Source organism: Poecilia reticulata, chromosome 15, assembly GCF_904066995.2.
Source record: "Poecilia reticulata chromosome 15, P_reticulata-male-v2, whole genome shotgun sequence".
NCBI classification, from domain to species: Eukaryota; Metazoa; Chordata; class Actinopteri; order Cyprinodontiformes; family Poeciliidae; genus Poecilia; species Poecilia reticulata.
Window position 1 is genome coordinate 13,397,320 of NC_088844.1, and position 18,837 is coordinate 13,416,156.

General features: G+C 39.2%; 1 protein-coding gene across 3 annotated transcripts in view; it reads left to right on the forward strand.

Annotated features, from left to right (window-relative positions):
- The first annotated feature begins 800 nt into the window (after positions 1–800).
- LOC103476769 (methylated-DNA--protein-cysteine methyltransferase) overlaps positions 801–18,837 on the forward strand; it is a 38,751-nt gene continuing 20,714 nt past the window's right edge. Inside the window, exons 1-3 of one of the 3 annotated variants that reach the window (XM_008429334.3) lie at positions 801–1,913; positions 4,103–4,248; positions 18,441–18,601. In XM_008429334.3, coding sequence (XP_008427556.1) covers positions 1,899–1,913; positions 4,103–4,248; positions 18,441–18,601 — 322 coding nt within the window. In that variant the 5' untranslated portion in view covers positions 801–1,898. Of the gene's footprint in view, positions 1,936–4,102; positions 4,249–18,440; positions 18,602–18,837 lie in introns of all 3 variants that reach the window. The other 2 variants (XM_008429333.3, XM_008429332.2) reach the window with 2 other exon arrangements.

The window sequence follows — 18,837 nt, forward strand, 5'->3', positions numbered from 1 at the left end:
CCTTGGCAATGATAACACTCACAATCAAAGGAACAGTCGTCATCAATGGAGCCGTGTTTTTAAAGGATATCTAAAAAGATTAAAATATGTCTCATTATGGAAAACAATTGAGCCTTGAGGTTTTTTTTTATGTCACTCACACGCACCTCAGGCAGTTTGCTTCAATACATACGCACTAAAATATTTCCTGTTTTGATATACAACGTTTAGCCTAATTAGAATAAATATAAATAACTTTACACACACACAGTGCAGACTGTGCAAATAATCTCTGATGTGTTTGGTAATTTAATTTGGTATTCAAGAAAAATGTTAACAAAAGCAAAATAAACGACTTTTTAAAAAATATGACACCTTTAAACATATTTTAATTTAACGTATTAAAACAATCATGACACATTTAAGAAAAATCAAAAAACACATTGACATAAGATAGCAGTCTGGCAACTGAATCAAGTGTCTAAATGATTTCAAACAGTGTGGCTCCAAAGATCCAGCAGAGGGGGCTGCTTACTGCAATCATATGCTGATTAATTGAGCTTGATTCTCCCCATGCTGTGAACATAAGTTGTCCCACACTGTAGGCTACATGTTGGTATGTGGGTAAAGGTTACAGAGCTTTATCAGAGTCACCTTTTACCACAGTTAGCCCTTCACATCATTTGTGATAAATGTTAAGAAAACATTGATTTTCTGATTATCCCTCATCAAGCCTATATCAAACTAGGTTATGTTCATTTTTATTAATTGTGCATGTTCCTCTAATTAGCTAATGAGAGACAAAAAGCAGGTTTAGAGTAGAAAAATGCAAATGACTCTTAGAAAATAGCACCAAAAAAGTAAATGGCAAGGCTGAGAATCATCCTTCATTGAAATGTCAGAGATAAATGGCTCAAATGTCACATCAATTAAAACGGGGGACAGTTAGTAGTTCATTAAAGAGAGAGCCATATTGCACCGTCGGGTACCGTTGCCAACCCTTACTATCTGGGGCAGACTGGCAGCGGGTCCAGATGGCACGGAAATCCTCACAGATTTCAAAATGGTCTCTGCAGGGGTGGCGTTTTCTCCCCCCGCTCCCATCCTCACCGCTGAGATGGGGTGTGGGCCACAGGCCCATACCGGCCTACACATTCCAAACGGAGGCATGCAGAGAGCTCAAGGCTCCACAGAAATAAAAATTAACACGGCAGAGGAGAACAGACACTTAAAAATTACATGATTGATACCACACTCTTTTTTTTTTTTTATAAGTGCTTTGTATTATCCTGCATATCTTGATCAATACTGCTGCAGGCAGAATGAAGCAAGTCTGTCTACTTTAGACAGCACAAAACTATAATGAAAGTATCAAATTGTGCTGTTTATAATAACATGGTGACTTTATTAGCTAATAATGCATAAGGGGTTATTGGTTATTGCTCTCATATAGATGTGGTTTATCCACAAACACTATGCCTAGGATTCTAAATCCCTCACAGAGAAACTGTCACTAGAGATGCAGCACTGTATAAATGTCTTAGATATAAGCAGAGCGATAACTGTGTTTGATATTAATGCTAGAAATATGCATTATTATATTTTTTCATGGTGTATGAACATCAAGCAAATCAAATACATAAATCACTACTATTACAAGTCTTTGATTTACTGTGGAGCCCCTAAAGAACCTCAAATCCCAACTTGAGACCTATTAGAGGAGTCTTCTATCACATCTATAGAGCACAACTCCGTCCCTGGCAGGGGGTGGAGCGGTGACTTTGTACTGGCCAATTAGGGAACAAGAGCGGACTTTCCCGTGTTGTGATTGGATCGTTGGACCACGCTGCTAGAAGAAACAGGAAGTGTCATTTGTTGTTCACAGGAACGAAGATTGAACATTGCACTGTAGTCGGAGTATGAAAAAGGCAGTTGTAAGCTACAAGACTAATTAATGTAACTAATTGAACTATAACCCTCTTTTAAAAGTAAATGTAGCTCTGAAATTGCTTCTTGTACTAAACATGGTCTCTGTGCGCATTCGGTTAGAAACTTTACAGAATTTTTGGGCATTTTAAGCTCGTAGTTAAATTGAAGGTGTGTTTATGAAGGTTTAGGGCAAATACTCACTTTCACAGATTACGGTAGATGCCTTGCGTGCTTCGGCATAAATTGTGCGATTTATTTATTTATTTTTAAACGGCACATGTTGCATTTTCACACCTGCACAGTCACGGTGAGCTTTCTGCTCAATTAATCACGCAGGTTTGACCAGGAGCTAGTCTAATGAGAAACCAGTCAAATGATTGACGAGCATGAGGAGTCTGCCAGCCATTTTTTAACAACACAAGCTGCTTATTGTTTGTTGTTCCTCACCGTGAAAAGCTGGGTAAACATCAAACATCCGAGCAGTCACTAAGTAGACCGAGTGTTACTGCGCCGAAATACGGCAGCACCAACAACACGAAGGACATTATTTTTTAATCAGCGCAGGCGATTAGCAAAGACCATTATTGCCAAAGTCCATTATTCCATCTTGCGAGTCTATTTGCTAAATGGCAGACAGTGTGTCCAACGCTTATCCAAAGTGCACTGTACCATTGTTTGGCTCAGAAAATTTCTCGCCTTTATTGTCAGTTCAGGCAAACCCCTGATGAATACAGTGAGAGCTGCAAGAGTAGAAACAAGAAAGTTGAAGCAGACGCATTTGTGATCACATACCATGACAGATGTGCTGGTAGTGGTGTGCGTTTGTGTAGGGGGGGAGGCAATCTTAAAATAAAACAAACAGACTTTTAGACATAAAAAAAAATAAAAAAAATACTAATCAGTGCAAAAACAAAAAGATTGTTGTCTTTCAGTTAGTGTTTTTCTATTATCACCCGGCGGTTCACATAACAGTAATAAAAACAGTCTTGAAATTGTTGAAGCTCACACTCAGTCAAAATCAGTCAATTGCTTGTGCTGCCTGACTAACAGTGCATAGCTTCCCAAAATTTTGTTTGCTGTCCCAAAAGACAAAGACTTTGAGAGACAAGTATGGTCGAGGTTGGAATCACAAACAAGATCTTTTTTCCCAAGCTAAGAAAAAAAAATAGTAATGTTTTAGGATGAGCATTTCAACTAGAAAAAGAAAATGTAAAAATAATTTCAACATATGAAAGGTGTTTTAGTATCATGTCAACAAATAGCGATTTATTGCAGGGCAATTTTGTTTTATGTACAAAAGTATATATTTCTTTTGTATATAAATCTATTGTTTAATGCAATCACTGCATTCATCAACATTAAGCAGTGCAACCGGGATGTAGAAACTGCATAATTTGAGTTTAATTATATTCTGAAACATATGTTTATATATTTAATTTAAGGTTTAAATTATGAGAGAAAAAAAATCAAATGTATGTACAGCTTTGTTTTTTAAATGCTGAAAAGTTGAAAGCGAATGTTAAGTATTTTTGTATCTCAACTTTTCACATCAAGGTTCTTGGAAGTAAAGGTTGCTTGCAGTCAATGTGACCTTTATTTATTATAACCCCCATCTCTCAAAATCTCACATATAACATAGTCAATCATCTCTCAGTCCCTCAAAGTAAAAATAAAAAAGGAACTGCTGTCTGGTTATTGCCAGTATCCATCTCAGTCGTCAGAAAAGCTGCACGTTTTTGCTGTTGTTAAGGGCTGGAAACCAGAATCCCATTGGAGTTGCACCCTAAGGAACAAATTTAATGCTAGAAAAACATCCCGGCCATCAACCAAAAATGACGGATTGAAAATAATGTCGAGCTATCTTGGGAATCCCCCACCAGACAAGGGAACAGACTGCATTGTTTTTCTCATTTATGTGATATATAGAACAGAAAGAGGGGAAAAAATGGGCGATTTATTGGTTAGATAGGCGTATTCTATTCCATGCACAAAAGAAATATTTGAGAATAATGCGGGGATCAAGTCGCATCATGACAGTGTTGGAAGGCTAGGTGTTCAGATATGCAAGTCATCTTCTGTTGGTGGCATGCTTGGTTTTCAATAGATCACTCAATGCAAATTTTCCATGGAAAATTGTGAAAGTTGCCGCACGAATACGTCAATAAGCGCGGTGTAATTTGTTCTTCATCGGCAGGGCAGCGAGATGAAGAAGCAAGAGCAGAGCCGGTGCACTCAGAAGACCATCTCATTGCTGAGCCCCCTGGGGACGATCCAAGTCAGTGGATGTGAGAATGGTGTGCACACCATCCAGATCCTAATGGATGTCGCACCTGCTGAAAGGTACTGTACAACAGCCGGGCTGGTGACGTGATAAACAAAGGTGTGAAATTTACAGGCAGACAGAATCCACTCCTGTGATGGAGTGCCACCATTCCTCATTGGAAGCAGGGCATTTTTGTAGATCCCACAAGAAATATCCGGGAGAAAGTTGGGCAAATATGAGCAGGCACTAGAAATATGAGGGGCACTAGAATACTGTTGGGCTCGAAATTAGATTTCTGATGGCATGTGGTTGTGATTCTTCCTGCAGTATATTTGAAATTTCAGAAAAATAACTTGTTTATTACTCTCAAGGGAGTTGATTAGAAATGATGTCTGGGAGGTCAGCTAAGGCCACAGGGAGTGTGGACTGTTCTCTCCTGTTCCTTTATGTTTCATTCAAGTTGTATGCAGTAGTTTGGAGTGTCAACTGACACTCAGAAATGTGTTATGTGGTTGCATTTCATGGCCTTCCCATCCCTCAAAATTGTCAGAATATAGACATTCCTACTGAAGCGACTGAAACTGATTAAAGTCAGCACTAATAGGTACTTATTCCTTAGTTTTGAAGGTCCACGTCCTACATCTTAGATTGGTTTTGATTAGATTGAAATTAAATATCCATGTTTCACAGATTCACATTTGATAAACTTGAATGATTTGGGAAATTAAACCATTTCAAATGCATCGGGATAAGAAGTTATCCCTTTCAAAATGTCCGTTTAAATTCTAATTTATGGAAACCCATTAATGACCTTGTATATTACAGCTCAACATGTGTTTCCTCCTCGACTGTCTGCTATTTCCCAAAATTCATCAAGCAGCAAAAACACTCCACTTGTTGTTAATGAGTTGAAGTGAGAAAATTAATAATATGGAATTTTGATTATGGAAGATGTCCTGTAACCATGCGCGGGCACCTTTCTCCGTCGACTTGCGAACGGGGTTTAATTTGTGCGTTCAGGTTCAGTAGGATTATGCAAATGAATTTAATGATTCGCATCACTAGATCATTTCTCAGTTTAATATCATTTGCGATGTCGGTCATAAGTGGGAGCGATCGCATCACTGTCTATATGTTCTCCAAGGTGCGAGCAAGAAATCGTTAGGAAAATGTTTAGATCTTATCTTGGCCAGTAGAATATGCTGTCAGTGTTGTAGGAGATGGTGAAGCAGAGCCACCTCAGATATGTTGAGTTACTCTATGTAAACAGGCATTAAGGGAGGCGAGATAAAGTGACAAAATACCGGCTTATCTTCGCAACCGGCTTTTCATGTAGATCTCAGAAAAGCCTGGCTGTGGCTGTAATAGTTCAGATCAGGCATTTCCATTGATTTATTTATGACATACTAAACAAGGCTCTTCCCAGCTTTGGATGTGGTGTTGCACAGGCTTAGGAAGTCACTATGATAAATGACCTCTAAGAACATATTTTGGATAAGAAAATAGATAACATCCATGCATAAAACAAAGGGAGACCTACAGTGCATTTACAGGTTTACAGAACCGGGTATGTGTTTTTTTTTTGTGTGTGTATGTGCGTGTGCGTGCGTGCGTGTGTGTGTGTGCGTGTGCGCGTGTGTGCGTGTGTGTGTGTGTGCGTCTTGCCATGGCAGCTAAATAAACACCGTGGTGGGTCTGAATCCCTTGCAGTGTCAGGTCAGATTTCTTCTACCAAACAGGAAAAGTGAGATATTTGTCCTGTTGCATAATTGACTCTGTTCATTTAACAACTGTATCTGATTAAAGCAATTAAGTGGACAGGCTACAACACTAATAAAGAGACAATCGGGACCCCAATTTTATACCCTTGTGCTGCCATTTTGTTTATATCTGTAAAAAACGTTGTTCATACCATATACCTGAATTATTGAATGCCTTTTTTAAATTATTTTATTTTTTATTTATGCTCTTGTTAAATTGTCATAAATATTAAGGATATTGTAATGTGGAAGTATAATTAGGATTGACAGGACTTAATTACTTATTATTACTTATTATTTGTACCAGAGTTATCAAAATAATCAATATTTTCATATAATAAACATATTAAGCAATTCTTTAAGGATATTCTGTTTCATCAAAAGCGGTAGAGACACATTTCCTACTCCCAAAGTTGGAAATGAGTAGGAACTGGTAACGTAGCAAATATGCTTGGAGAAGAGCCTTTTTGACTATCACTAGCTGAAAAGGTAAAGCTTTGTTATTAGGTATTTTGTGGGAGATGAACAGGAAAAGGCAAAGAATACCAACAAGCCATGACGCTTTGCTACAAGAGCCTCCTAAGGGCCAAAACTCTGATGTTGGAGAAACATTAAAAAAGTTCAGTAATGCTCACGTATCTGCAACAATGAAGGAGTGAACATGCCTGATGGCATAACCTAGTATTGTTTAAAATATTAGCAACACGCTGATAGCATGTATGTTTTACATCAGATTGTGTCTCCCCATTGAGGAGTGTTTCCCACCACACAATAACTCAATCCTACCATGTGCATAGTTTCGTACCCAGTGGTTGAGCGAGAAATAAAAGTCAAACCGACCAGTTTACGCCCGTCTGGTACAGGTTAAAAATAAACAGCAAGCTTAAAGAAATGTTAGATCCAGACTGAACCAGACATTTTAAGTAAAAACTAATAAGAGCTTGTGGCAACTAACCATGCCGAGAGAAATTGAACAAGGTTGTTGAATGGTTAGATCAAATGTACACATACAAAGAAACAAACAAAAACTTATATTAAATATTATCTCCTCTTCTGTTTTTCTAAACAGGAAAGTCACATTTTTAAGTGTTTATTTTCTAAGTAAATTCTGAATTACTTATTGCGTAATGGTTGTGTCCTAATTAATTGCCCTAATTAATCAAATATTGGCTCCACATATAACTTTTATTTGTTAGAAAGAATACAGCAACACCTCATACCAGAAAAGTTAGGTACAACATACTGAAAAAAAAAGTTATATGCTGATCAGTTTGTCTCTTTGTATGACGCCTTTTTTTGGGGACGAGTTGGAGCTGACCCCTGCAGGAGATTTTGTAACCACGATACCTGCTTTGAAAACCATCAATTGGCGTTCGTTTTCTGTGACCTACTCTTAATCTGCTGTAAAGAAATGTGCAGTCAACTCACCCAAGGATCAAAACCAGAATAAATTAAAATTAAAATATTCGCGAGATTTAAAATAGGTGCTGTTTTGAATTGGTGATGAGCCATACCAGCAACAATGGTAAACAAAGGAAAGCAAAAAGGACAATTATAAAAGAGGAAAAATAACAAGATGAGGGTAATACTTTCAAGAATATTGTTTGGTGTTGGAGCAGCTTGAGCACAAATAGAAAAAAGCATTTCTGGCATTGATAGATAGATATTGATAAATGCCATTATACCTACCTAAACGCCCTTGAAGTATTGCTTACACACCGTGACCGTCAGCTCTTTATAATAGAAATGTCTCAAGCCCCTTTTGCTTCCTAACTGATCTAAGAAGCATTTCCTGAAATCAGCCTCCTCTGCCAGTCTAACGACAGCCCTGAAGGCGCCATCAGATGAACAAATTCATTACATCTCAACAACCCCTGTTGGGGCCTTAACACACCAGCCTTCCTTTTAACCATTTTTACCCCTTTTTAGTTTTTAGCATTGCCTCGGCAGTCACAGAGAAAAAAAAAAAGGTTTGCATTTTGTTTACAGGAGATTACTGCTATCTGAAATATGATTCTTCTTGCCTCATTCGCACAGAGCACAGACATGCAATACAGAGGAAATCATGGAGCACTTTTTTATTAGGGTGAAAAATGAAAAAAGGTCTGGACTCCTGCCCCGAGACATTTTGTGAGCATATTATTTTACAATGCTTTGATCAATTTGTCTGTCAAGCTGGCTGAGATGTGGGGGAGTGGGAAAAAAGCAATTTAGCTTGTGAGGTCCTCAATAGAAATGTACTACAGGAGCTGGTGTATGACATGTTGCATTAGAACCTGAGTAGCCTTTATTGCCTGATAATGTCGCAAGGCAATGCTGATATCAATCACCCTTTAACAGCCGTATGTGATGTGTTTTTATGAAAAGAAAAAAAATAAAGTATGAAGCATTTCTTGGAAAATAATTGATTTAATTCTGAGCTGGGGGAGTTCTTGTTTTAACAACATAAAAATGTTGGGGAGGGGGGGAAACTGGCACAAAATGTGTTGGAAGCTAAAAATTGTTAAGAGCAAGCTCTTTGCATAAGCCTCTATAGAAAATTGTAATTAATTTTACACGGATAAACACTTCTCTCTCATTTGCATATAGATATAAACAATATATTTGTGCATGTGAATTCCCTGCACACTCAGGTCATGTGATCAGCCTAAAATCCTAAGTGGCTAAAACCAAAATTATCATTATACTTACCAGGCCATAAATCCCCACCACTAACCCCCCCCACCCCTCCTTTTTTTTCTCTGACACAAAGCCTTATAAATCTGTGTCTGATTTTTTTCACATTGCACATTGTTTTTAGTTAATGATTTTCATCTGTTTGTTGTTGCTGTGATAGCGGGGAAATGTACCATATGCTCCGGCAAAAGACAAATGATTAGCAAATGAAATTCTGGACAGCTGTCTGACTGAAAGCGTTTGGTTGATAGCATTCTGCTACCATAATTAGCTTAAGCTTTGGGTTAATTAACTTTCTACCTGGATATGCATAATAATAGCATTCTGTAGAAAGCCAAGGAGCTTTCCAGTATATCAGCTGCAAAGGCTTGCTTTATTTTTTATTTTGCATTTCAGCGGCATATTTCAATTTCAAGAGGCGATTTAGCTCGGGAGCATCGTCAAATATTGTAGATTTTACTCCCCAAGCCAGATAATTCTGAAACAATAGGAGTGCATTATGTGGCAGAAATGCCATTTCTGAATGCAATTAAAGCGGATGAAAGCAATCACAAATTTTTAAACGCCTTTGTCTAGCATGAGGCCTACTTAAAAAAAAAAATAACCATCAAGAGGAGAAAAGAGGCAGGAGAACCCCCAAGTCCTTCTATAAGAGGCCTTTGAGACTGAAAGTGAAGTACAACAGTAATTAGTCTTTTGTATGAATTTGCTGGCCATGGTCATGATTAGTTAAGCATATGAGAGGACTGCAGGACTGCACTGTTCTTAAGGAGGAGGGTGTTAAAGTCTATTTATCACCAGTTATCCTCACAGCTTTCCATTATCACCGACAACACTGGATGGGGCCTGAGAACAGCCTAATTGTTCTGAGGTGGAGTGTTTTTGTGTCAAACCCGTCACCCCAGTCGCATTGGCATTCATAAGCAGCCAGACATTTTCCATCTACCCGGCTCTAATACCCAAGCTGTCACAACAGCTTTTACACACTACCACTGCTGGTGTGAAATATCTGAGGTGATGCATTTATCGTTTTTCTCACACTCGTGTTGTGTTGTGAATCAATGTCCTGCTTTGCGCTGAATAGCGGTATGGTAAATGTGTTTCCCTGGTTGGGGTCTGTTTACATGATGTGCTCACACGTCGGGGAAACCATAACCACAACTTATTTTCCACTACAGTTCCTTTCTGCATCTGTTCTATTTAATTTGACCAAAGGCTTTTCCAGACCAATTTTAGGATGTGCTGTGTCCTGGTAAACTCCCTTATTAGATTTCAACCAAATGTCGCAAACAAGTCCCTGAGATCCACTTTAAAAGATAACGAAGAAAGTCTGAGCTTGGAATGAAGATTTAAAGGAATAAGCAAAGGCAAAAGAATTGTGTACAGTATTGTTCTTTGCAGTTGAGAAACCAGAAGTACCATCATTGTGAATATGTTGCTGAAAATTTATATTATTATGGCAATATCAGTTACAGTTGACCCATTTTTGTCAGATTTTTTTTCTTCCTTTTTTTAAATATGCTTTTGCAATTTCCTCAGCAGTCTCTGTTAGCTTAAAAGTTCCCAGGGCAATAAAAAATACGCACAGGGTGTGGTCATTGAGGGAAGTTGAGGTCCAATCCCCTGGCCAAATACATTATTGATATACGCAGGGTCATTGAACGACAGTTGAACTCTAATAACTTACTGAGCTACAAGCCAAATGCATTCCTATGCGATTGCAGTATTGCACACATTGATATTGCGATGACAACTGTGATGTGATATATTGTGCAGCCCAAATATTAAATAAGAGTAATATTGTAGCAGTATGATCATCTTGTATTTTTTTTCCAATACAAAAAAAAAATACAAGACTTCTTTTTTGTTTTGAAAAAGTCTTGGAGCTGGTGGCTTAGAACAAAAATATATATTTTGTGAATCTGCTGTCCTCTGCTGTGTTTTTGCATGTGCATTGACACTTTTCAGAATTTAGAATACATAGATAAAGCTAAAATACTAGAATAGATATTTAATTTTAAAAAGTGTGTGCATATCACTAGACCCAAAATACATGCACTGAGAAGGGTATACATAATTTTTCAACATGCCACCAGAGCTAATTTTACTCCGTCTGACTTGGGGATAACACTGACACGTGAGTGATTGTGTTGAAAAATGCTGACAAACCTTTGGTTCACTCCATCTTCCTTTCTCCATCATCACATCAGCTTAACACAGAAGCTTAATGTTCCCTAAAAGGCAGACTTTAGCGATAGCCGGGAGTCCCCTCAGGTAAATTTATATGTAAAAGTAGCTGCTATATTTGGATATTTGTGTTAGGACTTTATTATTTCATTTTTCATCTTGTACCAGTCTTTGTCTAGCACAGTCTTTCTTTGTCTAAATACACTTTTGTGTGCTAAATAAACTGCTTACATTTGTAACTAAAATGCTTCGTCATACAAACCGCAAACTGCTGAAATATTGAATGAAATCATCAATAAAGCAGTGGGGAGACTTTTTGACGTACTCCCTTTAGAAAAGATATATGAATTATTCATTGTGTAATGATATTCAGATGATTTTTTTTGTTCTATTTTTATGACCGCCTCAGAATATTGTTTTGCATGTTTTGAAGTGTAGTACTCAGCTGCGTATTCATTAAGGTGCTGCTCCCACTGGCCCTTGGACCCATCTGTGCTCTATGTTTGTGCCCCCGTCTCCTGGGATCCTCCCAATCAGGCTGCATGTGCCATTTCCTGTGTAAACCAACACCTGTGCAACACACTACCTGTAAACCGCCCCACGCAGACGAGACACTGACATTCGCTCTGATAAAATTCTGCAAATGTTGTGGTTTTCCAAAGCAGAACCTCCAGGGTGAGCCCAGAAGCCAAATGAGAGTTGCCGCTCAGAACTAAAAGCAGCTCCTGCAGTTTTTGTTCCCCCTCCCTTTTCCCCGCTGTCGACCGTGAAGTTTCTCCAACATGAGGCAAGTTTGTTTTAGAACTTGATTGGATTCTGTATCTGCAACGCACAGAAGTGTATAGCGTGCGACATACCACGGCAATATGCAGAGAGATGATTCCGCTCTGACATCTTGGAGAGGAGTACGAGTCAATTATGCCCAAGTGTTGTTATTGCTTATCTTCCTGTGGCACCAAACAAGGATTTAGTCAAGGATTTAGGGGTGAGGGGGCGGCGGTGGGGATCATGGTAAGCGGTTCACAACAAAACACTCAAAACTCTTGGGAGCGGGCACTGATTTAAAAATAAATTACAGAAGACGAAGCGCTAACACTCAAGGGCCCTCAACAGTGCTGGCGTACACAGGTGAAGATTAGCCTCCTCCCTAATCAGAGGAACAAGGCAGTAATTTGCTCTGAACACAGACAGTAATTAGGACTTGGTGACACTGGATTCCCATAATGCCTTTGTGCTTGACGTGGTCAAATTTTGACAGAGGCTATCCATGCAGGGTCACTGTCCCCTCAGTCTCCTGGCCCTCTTCAGCTGAGTCTCTAAAAGGTCCCTGCAGTTACAGGGGATCCCTAATGTACTTTATGCCTCCCTCACTGGCTCCTTACCATTCGGGTAATTGGAATCTCTTACTGTGGCACTTGAGAATAGAGGCTAAAAACGCTATTTGAAACTGCTCAGTACTCTGTTGTAGATAAACATTGCAGCGTTGGGGTGTGGATACACTACATAATGGAGTAAGAGTTAAGGCTCTGGTAATACATGCCTTCACTGACTCCTGTGGCTAGCCAGCTGGGAGAAGACCTAATTGTTGTGTGCTTTGTTGCCTGCTCTGCAGTATTTCACCACCACCTTTATGTATTGGATTGAGCGCGCGGCCTCTTCCGTGGACATTTGCTAATAAGAGTTGCTGGATATCAGGAGAGCAGTTTATCTGGCCTAGTTGTTTTTATTTCGAAACAGCTGAGCACAAAACGTTCTCTCTTTCTCTCTCTCTCTCGTAGCAGAATAGGAAGCCTTCCTTAAAGCTTACCAGTACTGAGATAGGCATCTGATCTCAAATGGTTGAACGCCCTGCATCGAGCAAGTGGCTTACAATTGTATCACACCCTCTTGCTCAGAGACCATCAGGATTTTGACATTCATAGAGACATGCTGTATTTTTTCTCCCTTTTTAGACAGTCATTTTAGGCTTTTTTCATGCTCTCTTGAGTCTTTGACGTCTCTGAGTTAAGTATCTGCAGCTATAAGGCTGAGGAAAAATATTGAACGGCTCTTGGCCTTTTCTATTTCATCCTCTGACCCGCCATGTTACCCATGATCGGTGAAGGAGAACTCTGGCAGGCTGTGTCAAAAGTGACAGCCGATCGAGTCGGGATGAGCGCCATCACGCTTCAGAGGATGGAGGCTTCACTTTGGAGTTTTTCCCCTTTTTTGTGCGATACACCATTACACCCTTCGCCAGATCCCTTTCAATTAGATCCTGTGGTTAACCTGTTTCATTCTTATGTCTGTAGCTGATAGAAAAAGTCTTGCTGAAGTCTTGTGCAAGAGGAGATGCCAGATGTTTCAAGGAAAACTGACAATTTTAATGCCAAATATTCTTCTTTTTTTCCACCTTTTTCTCATTGTTTCATTGATTGATGGAATAACCTTCAACATTACATAAATGCTCAATTCATTCTTTATATTAGAGTTGGAAAATAGGTGGAACTCCAGATGACTCCCACTTTACGCAACAATGATTTATGGTAATTGGAAATTGATTGTGACAGGAGCACAGTATTAGAAATTTTCTCAAATCGCTATCTCGTATCAGGGGAAATATTCTTTTTAGTGCAGCAGATCCTCTGCTAGTTTGGAATTAGTTTCTTATTTCCTTACCTGTGATTGAATAGAAAATGGCCAAAGGACACTGAAGAAGTATGATTTATGCAGTCAAAAGATAATGAAAGAGCAGTTCTACTTTAACCTGGTTTGTACTGTTTATTTCAACTGAAATACAATTATTGAAGCATTTTTTTATCACAATCAAGCACAAGCTTGTTACCAATACACCAAAATATTAAACAGTTTCCAAACTGCTAAAGTTTTCTTTCATGCTAGTCTTTCTTGCATCGTTCCTACATTTTGAAGTCATTTTAATGAGATGTCAGAAAATATACTGATGTTAACAATGTTTTTTGGCATGCATGGTGCAGCAGCACTCCTCCCCCCATCACCTGTTGCTTTGCATTGCTGGTCAGCTGGTGAAAGGATATATTTTTTCAATTGGTTACAAAGAATTCATATTGGCCAGTTTGTAAATACTTCCTTTTTGAAAACCACAGACAGTTATGGTGCACAAACTTCAGAAGCACCACCACTTAACCTTGTAGCACTGTTTATAAAATCATCTTAGTTTACAATTCCATCGTATTTTATTGCAATCAATGAGATATTAACATTTACAATTATTTATATTTAACCAATAAATATGAAATATGAAACGAGATAAAGTTATGCCCTTCTCAATCACAATTAAATAATATGTTTTGTCTTTACAACAGTTAAATTCGCCTTACAATTGCTGTCCAACTTCTCCATGTTTCCATGTTTCCACTGGTATTTAAAAAAAAAATAAAAATAAATAAAAAAATAAATAAATACAAAAAAAAAAATATATATATATAGTGATTAGCTCCAAGGCTGTAAGGCCTCCTTTCCATCACAGAAATCTTTAGCTCCTTCCACAGACTCCCTATCAGATTAAAATTGAGTCTCTGGTTGAGCCACTCCAAAATATTAATATTACTTCCAGTCAAAGGTAAAATAAGCAAGATTACCCAGGTTGTTAATCTGCTTATATTAGTGTACCTCAGGGTTACTCTATGAAGAAAATAACAGAAAATAGCTTTAATGTTGTGCCCACAAGGAGTTGGCTTAAAACTTAGTACGTATTTTAACAGGTGCTGTTATATCTTAGTAAATATCAAATTTAATAATATGTGTCATTATTTATTTTGTGATATTGCGATATCAATATAATTTTACTCAAAGTTGTCGTACAGTAAGAATCTCAATTCCATCCATGTATACCTTCATTACTTAAGCAAAACAAGGACAAAGTTTGTATTTCTTACTTTATTTCTGAAAATAATGCCAAATTTCATGTAAAAAGCTCGGTAATGTGCCAGTCTGGCCTCTTTAAAGACCATATGACGAGGGTTGACTTGTGATGCACTGAAGCGTCTGGAAATGTTGCAGGAGCTCTATCTTCCACAGCCCATATGCTCTTTAAAAACAATCCCCCGTTGCACCGGGAGGTGACAGACTTCAGCTCCACTGATGTTGTTCCTTTTTCACTTATTTATTTATATTTGCTGTTGTTTACCAACCCTAACATGTCCTGCATTGCATTAAGTTTTACCACTGTCAACGTTGTGTCGCTGAGGCAACTTTTAAAGCGAAAGGCGGAGAGGAAAAATTAGCTACGGTGACAAGTCTGAAGCGCGAGCAGTTGAGGGGGTCAAAGGTGCCAAGCCTTAAGCAAAGGTGCACCAGCCTTTGTCCGGTAGATTGTAAGGGCCTGCGGGTCCAACAGGAACATTTCCACACACAATATCCCCGAGCTGTCAGTGTGCAGCGTCTGGAACATCCTCTCAGAGAGAAAGAGGAGATGTGGAGGGGTAGAGGAGGAGGTAGAGGTGGGAGGATGCGAGTTGGTGGTGGTGGGGTAGAAAGGGAACGGTGGCCTGGAGATCCTAGCCGAGAGAAAGTAGGCGGGGGGGGGGGACGCGGGTTGGTGTTGGGGAGCCAAAAGAGCTGGTGTGGGAGGATAGAGAAATAGAGAGGGGGCGAAATGAGGAGGGAGAGCTGGGGGGGAAGGGGAAGGGGAAGGAAGGGATAGAAAGGAGAGACAATGACAAGTAGGGGCTGGCTGGGCACTCACCCATGCCGACAGAGATTGCCATGAGCCATGGCCATTGTTTGAGCGGGTCTCAGCGCAGAGCCCGCTGGTGGGTTTCCGAGTTCTCCACCGCTCGGCTATAAACTGCTGCGAGGTTTATTTAGAAATGAGAGTATTTACACCTTTTACTGTATTTACACCCACTGTTAAATGGCACCCAGGAGATTTCCATCACACAGCCACAAACTAGCAGGCAGAGCGGCCCTCTGAAAACTGACCTGCTCAGTCATAACACTCCAGTAAACCTCGGCTTCACATGTCCAATATAAAACGCTGCTCAAACTGTGACCTGCAGAAGTGTAAAAACACTTTAGGGCCACGTTGTTACGGCAGGCGGGAGGGAGACAGCCTGTGTGTTTAACAAAGTAAATGTCTATTATTAATACCGTACAGGATAAGCCAATTTTATAAAAAAGGGGGGCACTTAAATGGCGATATTATTTATTTATAAGTCCTGTACACCAGTTAATGGAATTGGCGGCCTGCTTTAGAATCCGCAACACAGCTTGAGGTCCACTTTGGAGTAATGCACATGCTAAGAGAGAACCTTCCCAATAGGGTCTTTAAGTGTCAAATATGGGTCAGCCTGCTTGCGTTGACCTGGGGGGTGGTCAACAGCAGAGAGAAACTCAGCTGTTAAGTGATGCCAACTCAACCATCGGCAAATTCCTCCAAGCATCTACTCATGCTAAGATGCACGTCCAAGTGCAGTGCCGTACTGGCCAGCTCCGGTTTGTCCAAAAAGAAAAAATAAATAAATCCATTTATTCTTGTCATGAACTCTAAACAAAGCCCAAGCAGAGTTGAAACAGTTGTTAAGGCTTCTAACTTTTTCTGACTATTTCTAAAGCCCCCCTTTTTTGTTGTAGTTATTTTTGAAAAACTATCTGTACTGCTTCACAAACTCTGCCCCTTGTGATTCCTCTTTCACTTTGTGCAACACACATACACACACTCTAAATCTGTTGTGAGAAATTTCTGGACTTCTTCATGTTTTGTTCCAGTTTTTTTTTTTTTTTTTGCTTGCTGCTGCAGTTTTACCTGCTGCTTTTACAGTGGGTAAACCTGTAAGTGTTAAATGCCTTACAAAATATTCATGCCATTGTCATTTATTGAACAAAGTAGTGTAAATTTACACAGTGGAAAATGAAATAATTTTTTTTTTCCAAGTCACACCAATAACTTTCATTTACAAATCGTATTTCTGCATCGTTGTTGAGTTGAAAATTAATAATCTGACCAGAGCACCTTCTCCTGCATGCTTACTGTGTGCCCTGCCAGTAAATTTCATTAAATTGGAATATTCAATCCCATTCAATTTACCTTTTGTAATTCAGTTCTTTTTCTTAACCCCATATTTCTGCCTATTACCTATAAAAAATGTTTTTTTTATTGGTCTAATATAATATTCAAAGCCTAAATGTCATGTTCTAATTAGTTGTAAGTGGAAAATCATAATTAACAAAACTATGGGTTTGAAAACATCAGTCTTTGTGTATTTAATCTATACCTCGTGTTTACTCACTGAATTGACTTTCTGAAATAAATTAACTTTTCAATAAATACAGAGAACCCCCGATGTTTGCAAAGGTTAAGGACCATAATCACTTGCGAATGGTTAAAATCTGTGATTACTTGAGACCCTCAAAAATGCTATTTTCATCGTTTAAATATACTCTAATATGCATAAACACTCAGTGTAAATCATCTTGGCAGTACAATAGAAAATAATATCTACACTCTTTCTTACTTCCACTCTTGAGGGCACAGCCAATCAGCACCAAGAAAAGCAGAACTAATGGATTGGCTGTTTAGCAAGCACCAGCCAATGGCTTATCAAGTAGCATTGTGTCCAGTTATTTGAGCCTTACATTTTCTTTAGAATATTTTAGATATGCATTATGCACTAATATATCTTAATAACCGTAACTCTATTCTAATATTATAACCCTTCCACCTTATTTAGCTGAAAATAAGTTGGGAAATAAGATTCCAACTTATTTTCAGTGAATAAGTTGGACATCTTATTCGCTGAACATCTGTGTTTAGGTGGGGCTCCACTGCATTCTGATTTATTGAGATGCCCTTGAGACACAAACAGGAAATATAGCTGCTTTCAGCTGTTTTTCCCCACCATTCTTTTATAAAAACAGATTTGTGTAACACGTTATAATTGTCCAGTCAACAGATTCTCCCACCTGCGCAATTGATTACTGAAGCTCCTCCAGAGTTACAGTGGAAATCTTGACTGCTTTTTTAAAATAATCTTCATTTCACTCAGACTGTCAACTTATGTGATCGCCACGTTTTGATGGCTTTAACAGAGCTGTTGAAAGATGTTGAAAACTTGGGATTTATTTTCTAACTTTATTGCTGACCTATCTGATGTGTCCCTTTGTTTTCATTATGCTGAATATTCATCAATTCATCAGAGCACAACTGTGATTAAGCTACACACAACTGGGCTCCATTACTGATTAGGCGACTGCTGAAGGTAATTTGTTACTCTGGTTTTTCATGCTGGGCGTCATATCCAAGGAGGAATTGATTCAAATTCACACCACACTTTTCAGATTTGTATCTGTAATAAAAAATGAAAACCTCACAGTTAAATACTACTATGTGTTCACCTGTCATGTAAAATCCAAATAAAACACACAAGAGGTTTGTTATTGTAATGTGATAAAAAGTTCACGTGCTGTTAATACTTCCTTGGCAGTGTACAACTTTAGATTTCAAGCACGTCTCAATTAACAGCTTAAGTTTTATTCTGCATATAATGCCATCTTCCATCTGTGTTGTATGTTACTGCACTCCTGTGACTTTTTTTTTTTTTAGCACCGTTCAACCAAGAGCTGGGGTGGTATGATTGCTCCTCTGATCCCCATCTTACTTCCCTTGTCCTGCCTTACATCCCTCCCAGGAGCAGCGAGGCCCCCCTGAGCTGCGTGGTCACCGATAGCCCAGCAGAAACGAGCCCCGAGATGCAGCGCTGCGTTGAATGGCTCCAGGCGTACTTCACCCAGCCGCAGACCGCTGGGAGTCTCCCGCTCCCTGCCTTTCACCACCCCGCCCTGCAAGGAGGTCTGTCATGGATAAATATTTGCAGAGCCATGACTGGGATCAGGCTTTCACTCTTAATTGTCAGTTACATCACTTACACTCACTGGCTCACTGTGTTATAATGAAGTATTTTATGGCTGAGAGGGAGAGTGGAGGAAAGTGGGTGGTGGTGTGTGTGCGTGTGCGTGTGTGTGCGTGCGTGCGTGTGTGTGTGTGTGTGTGTGCGTGTGAGCGGCAGAGAGAGAACAGAACACAGA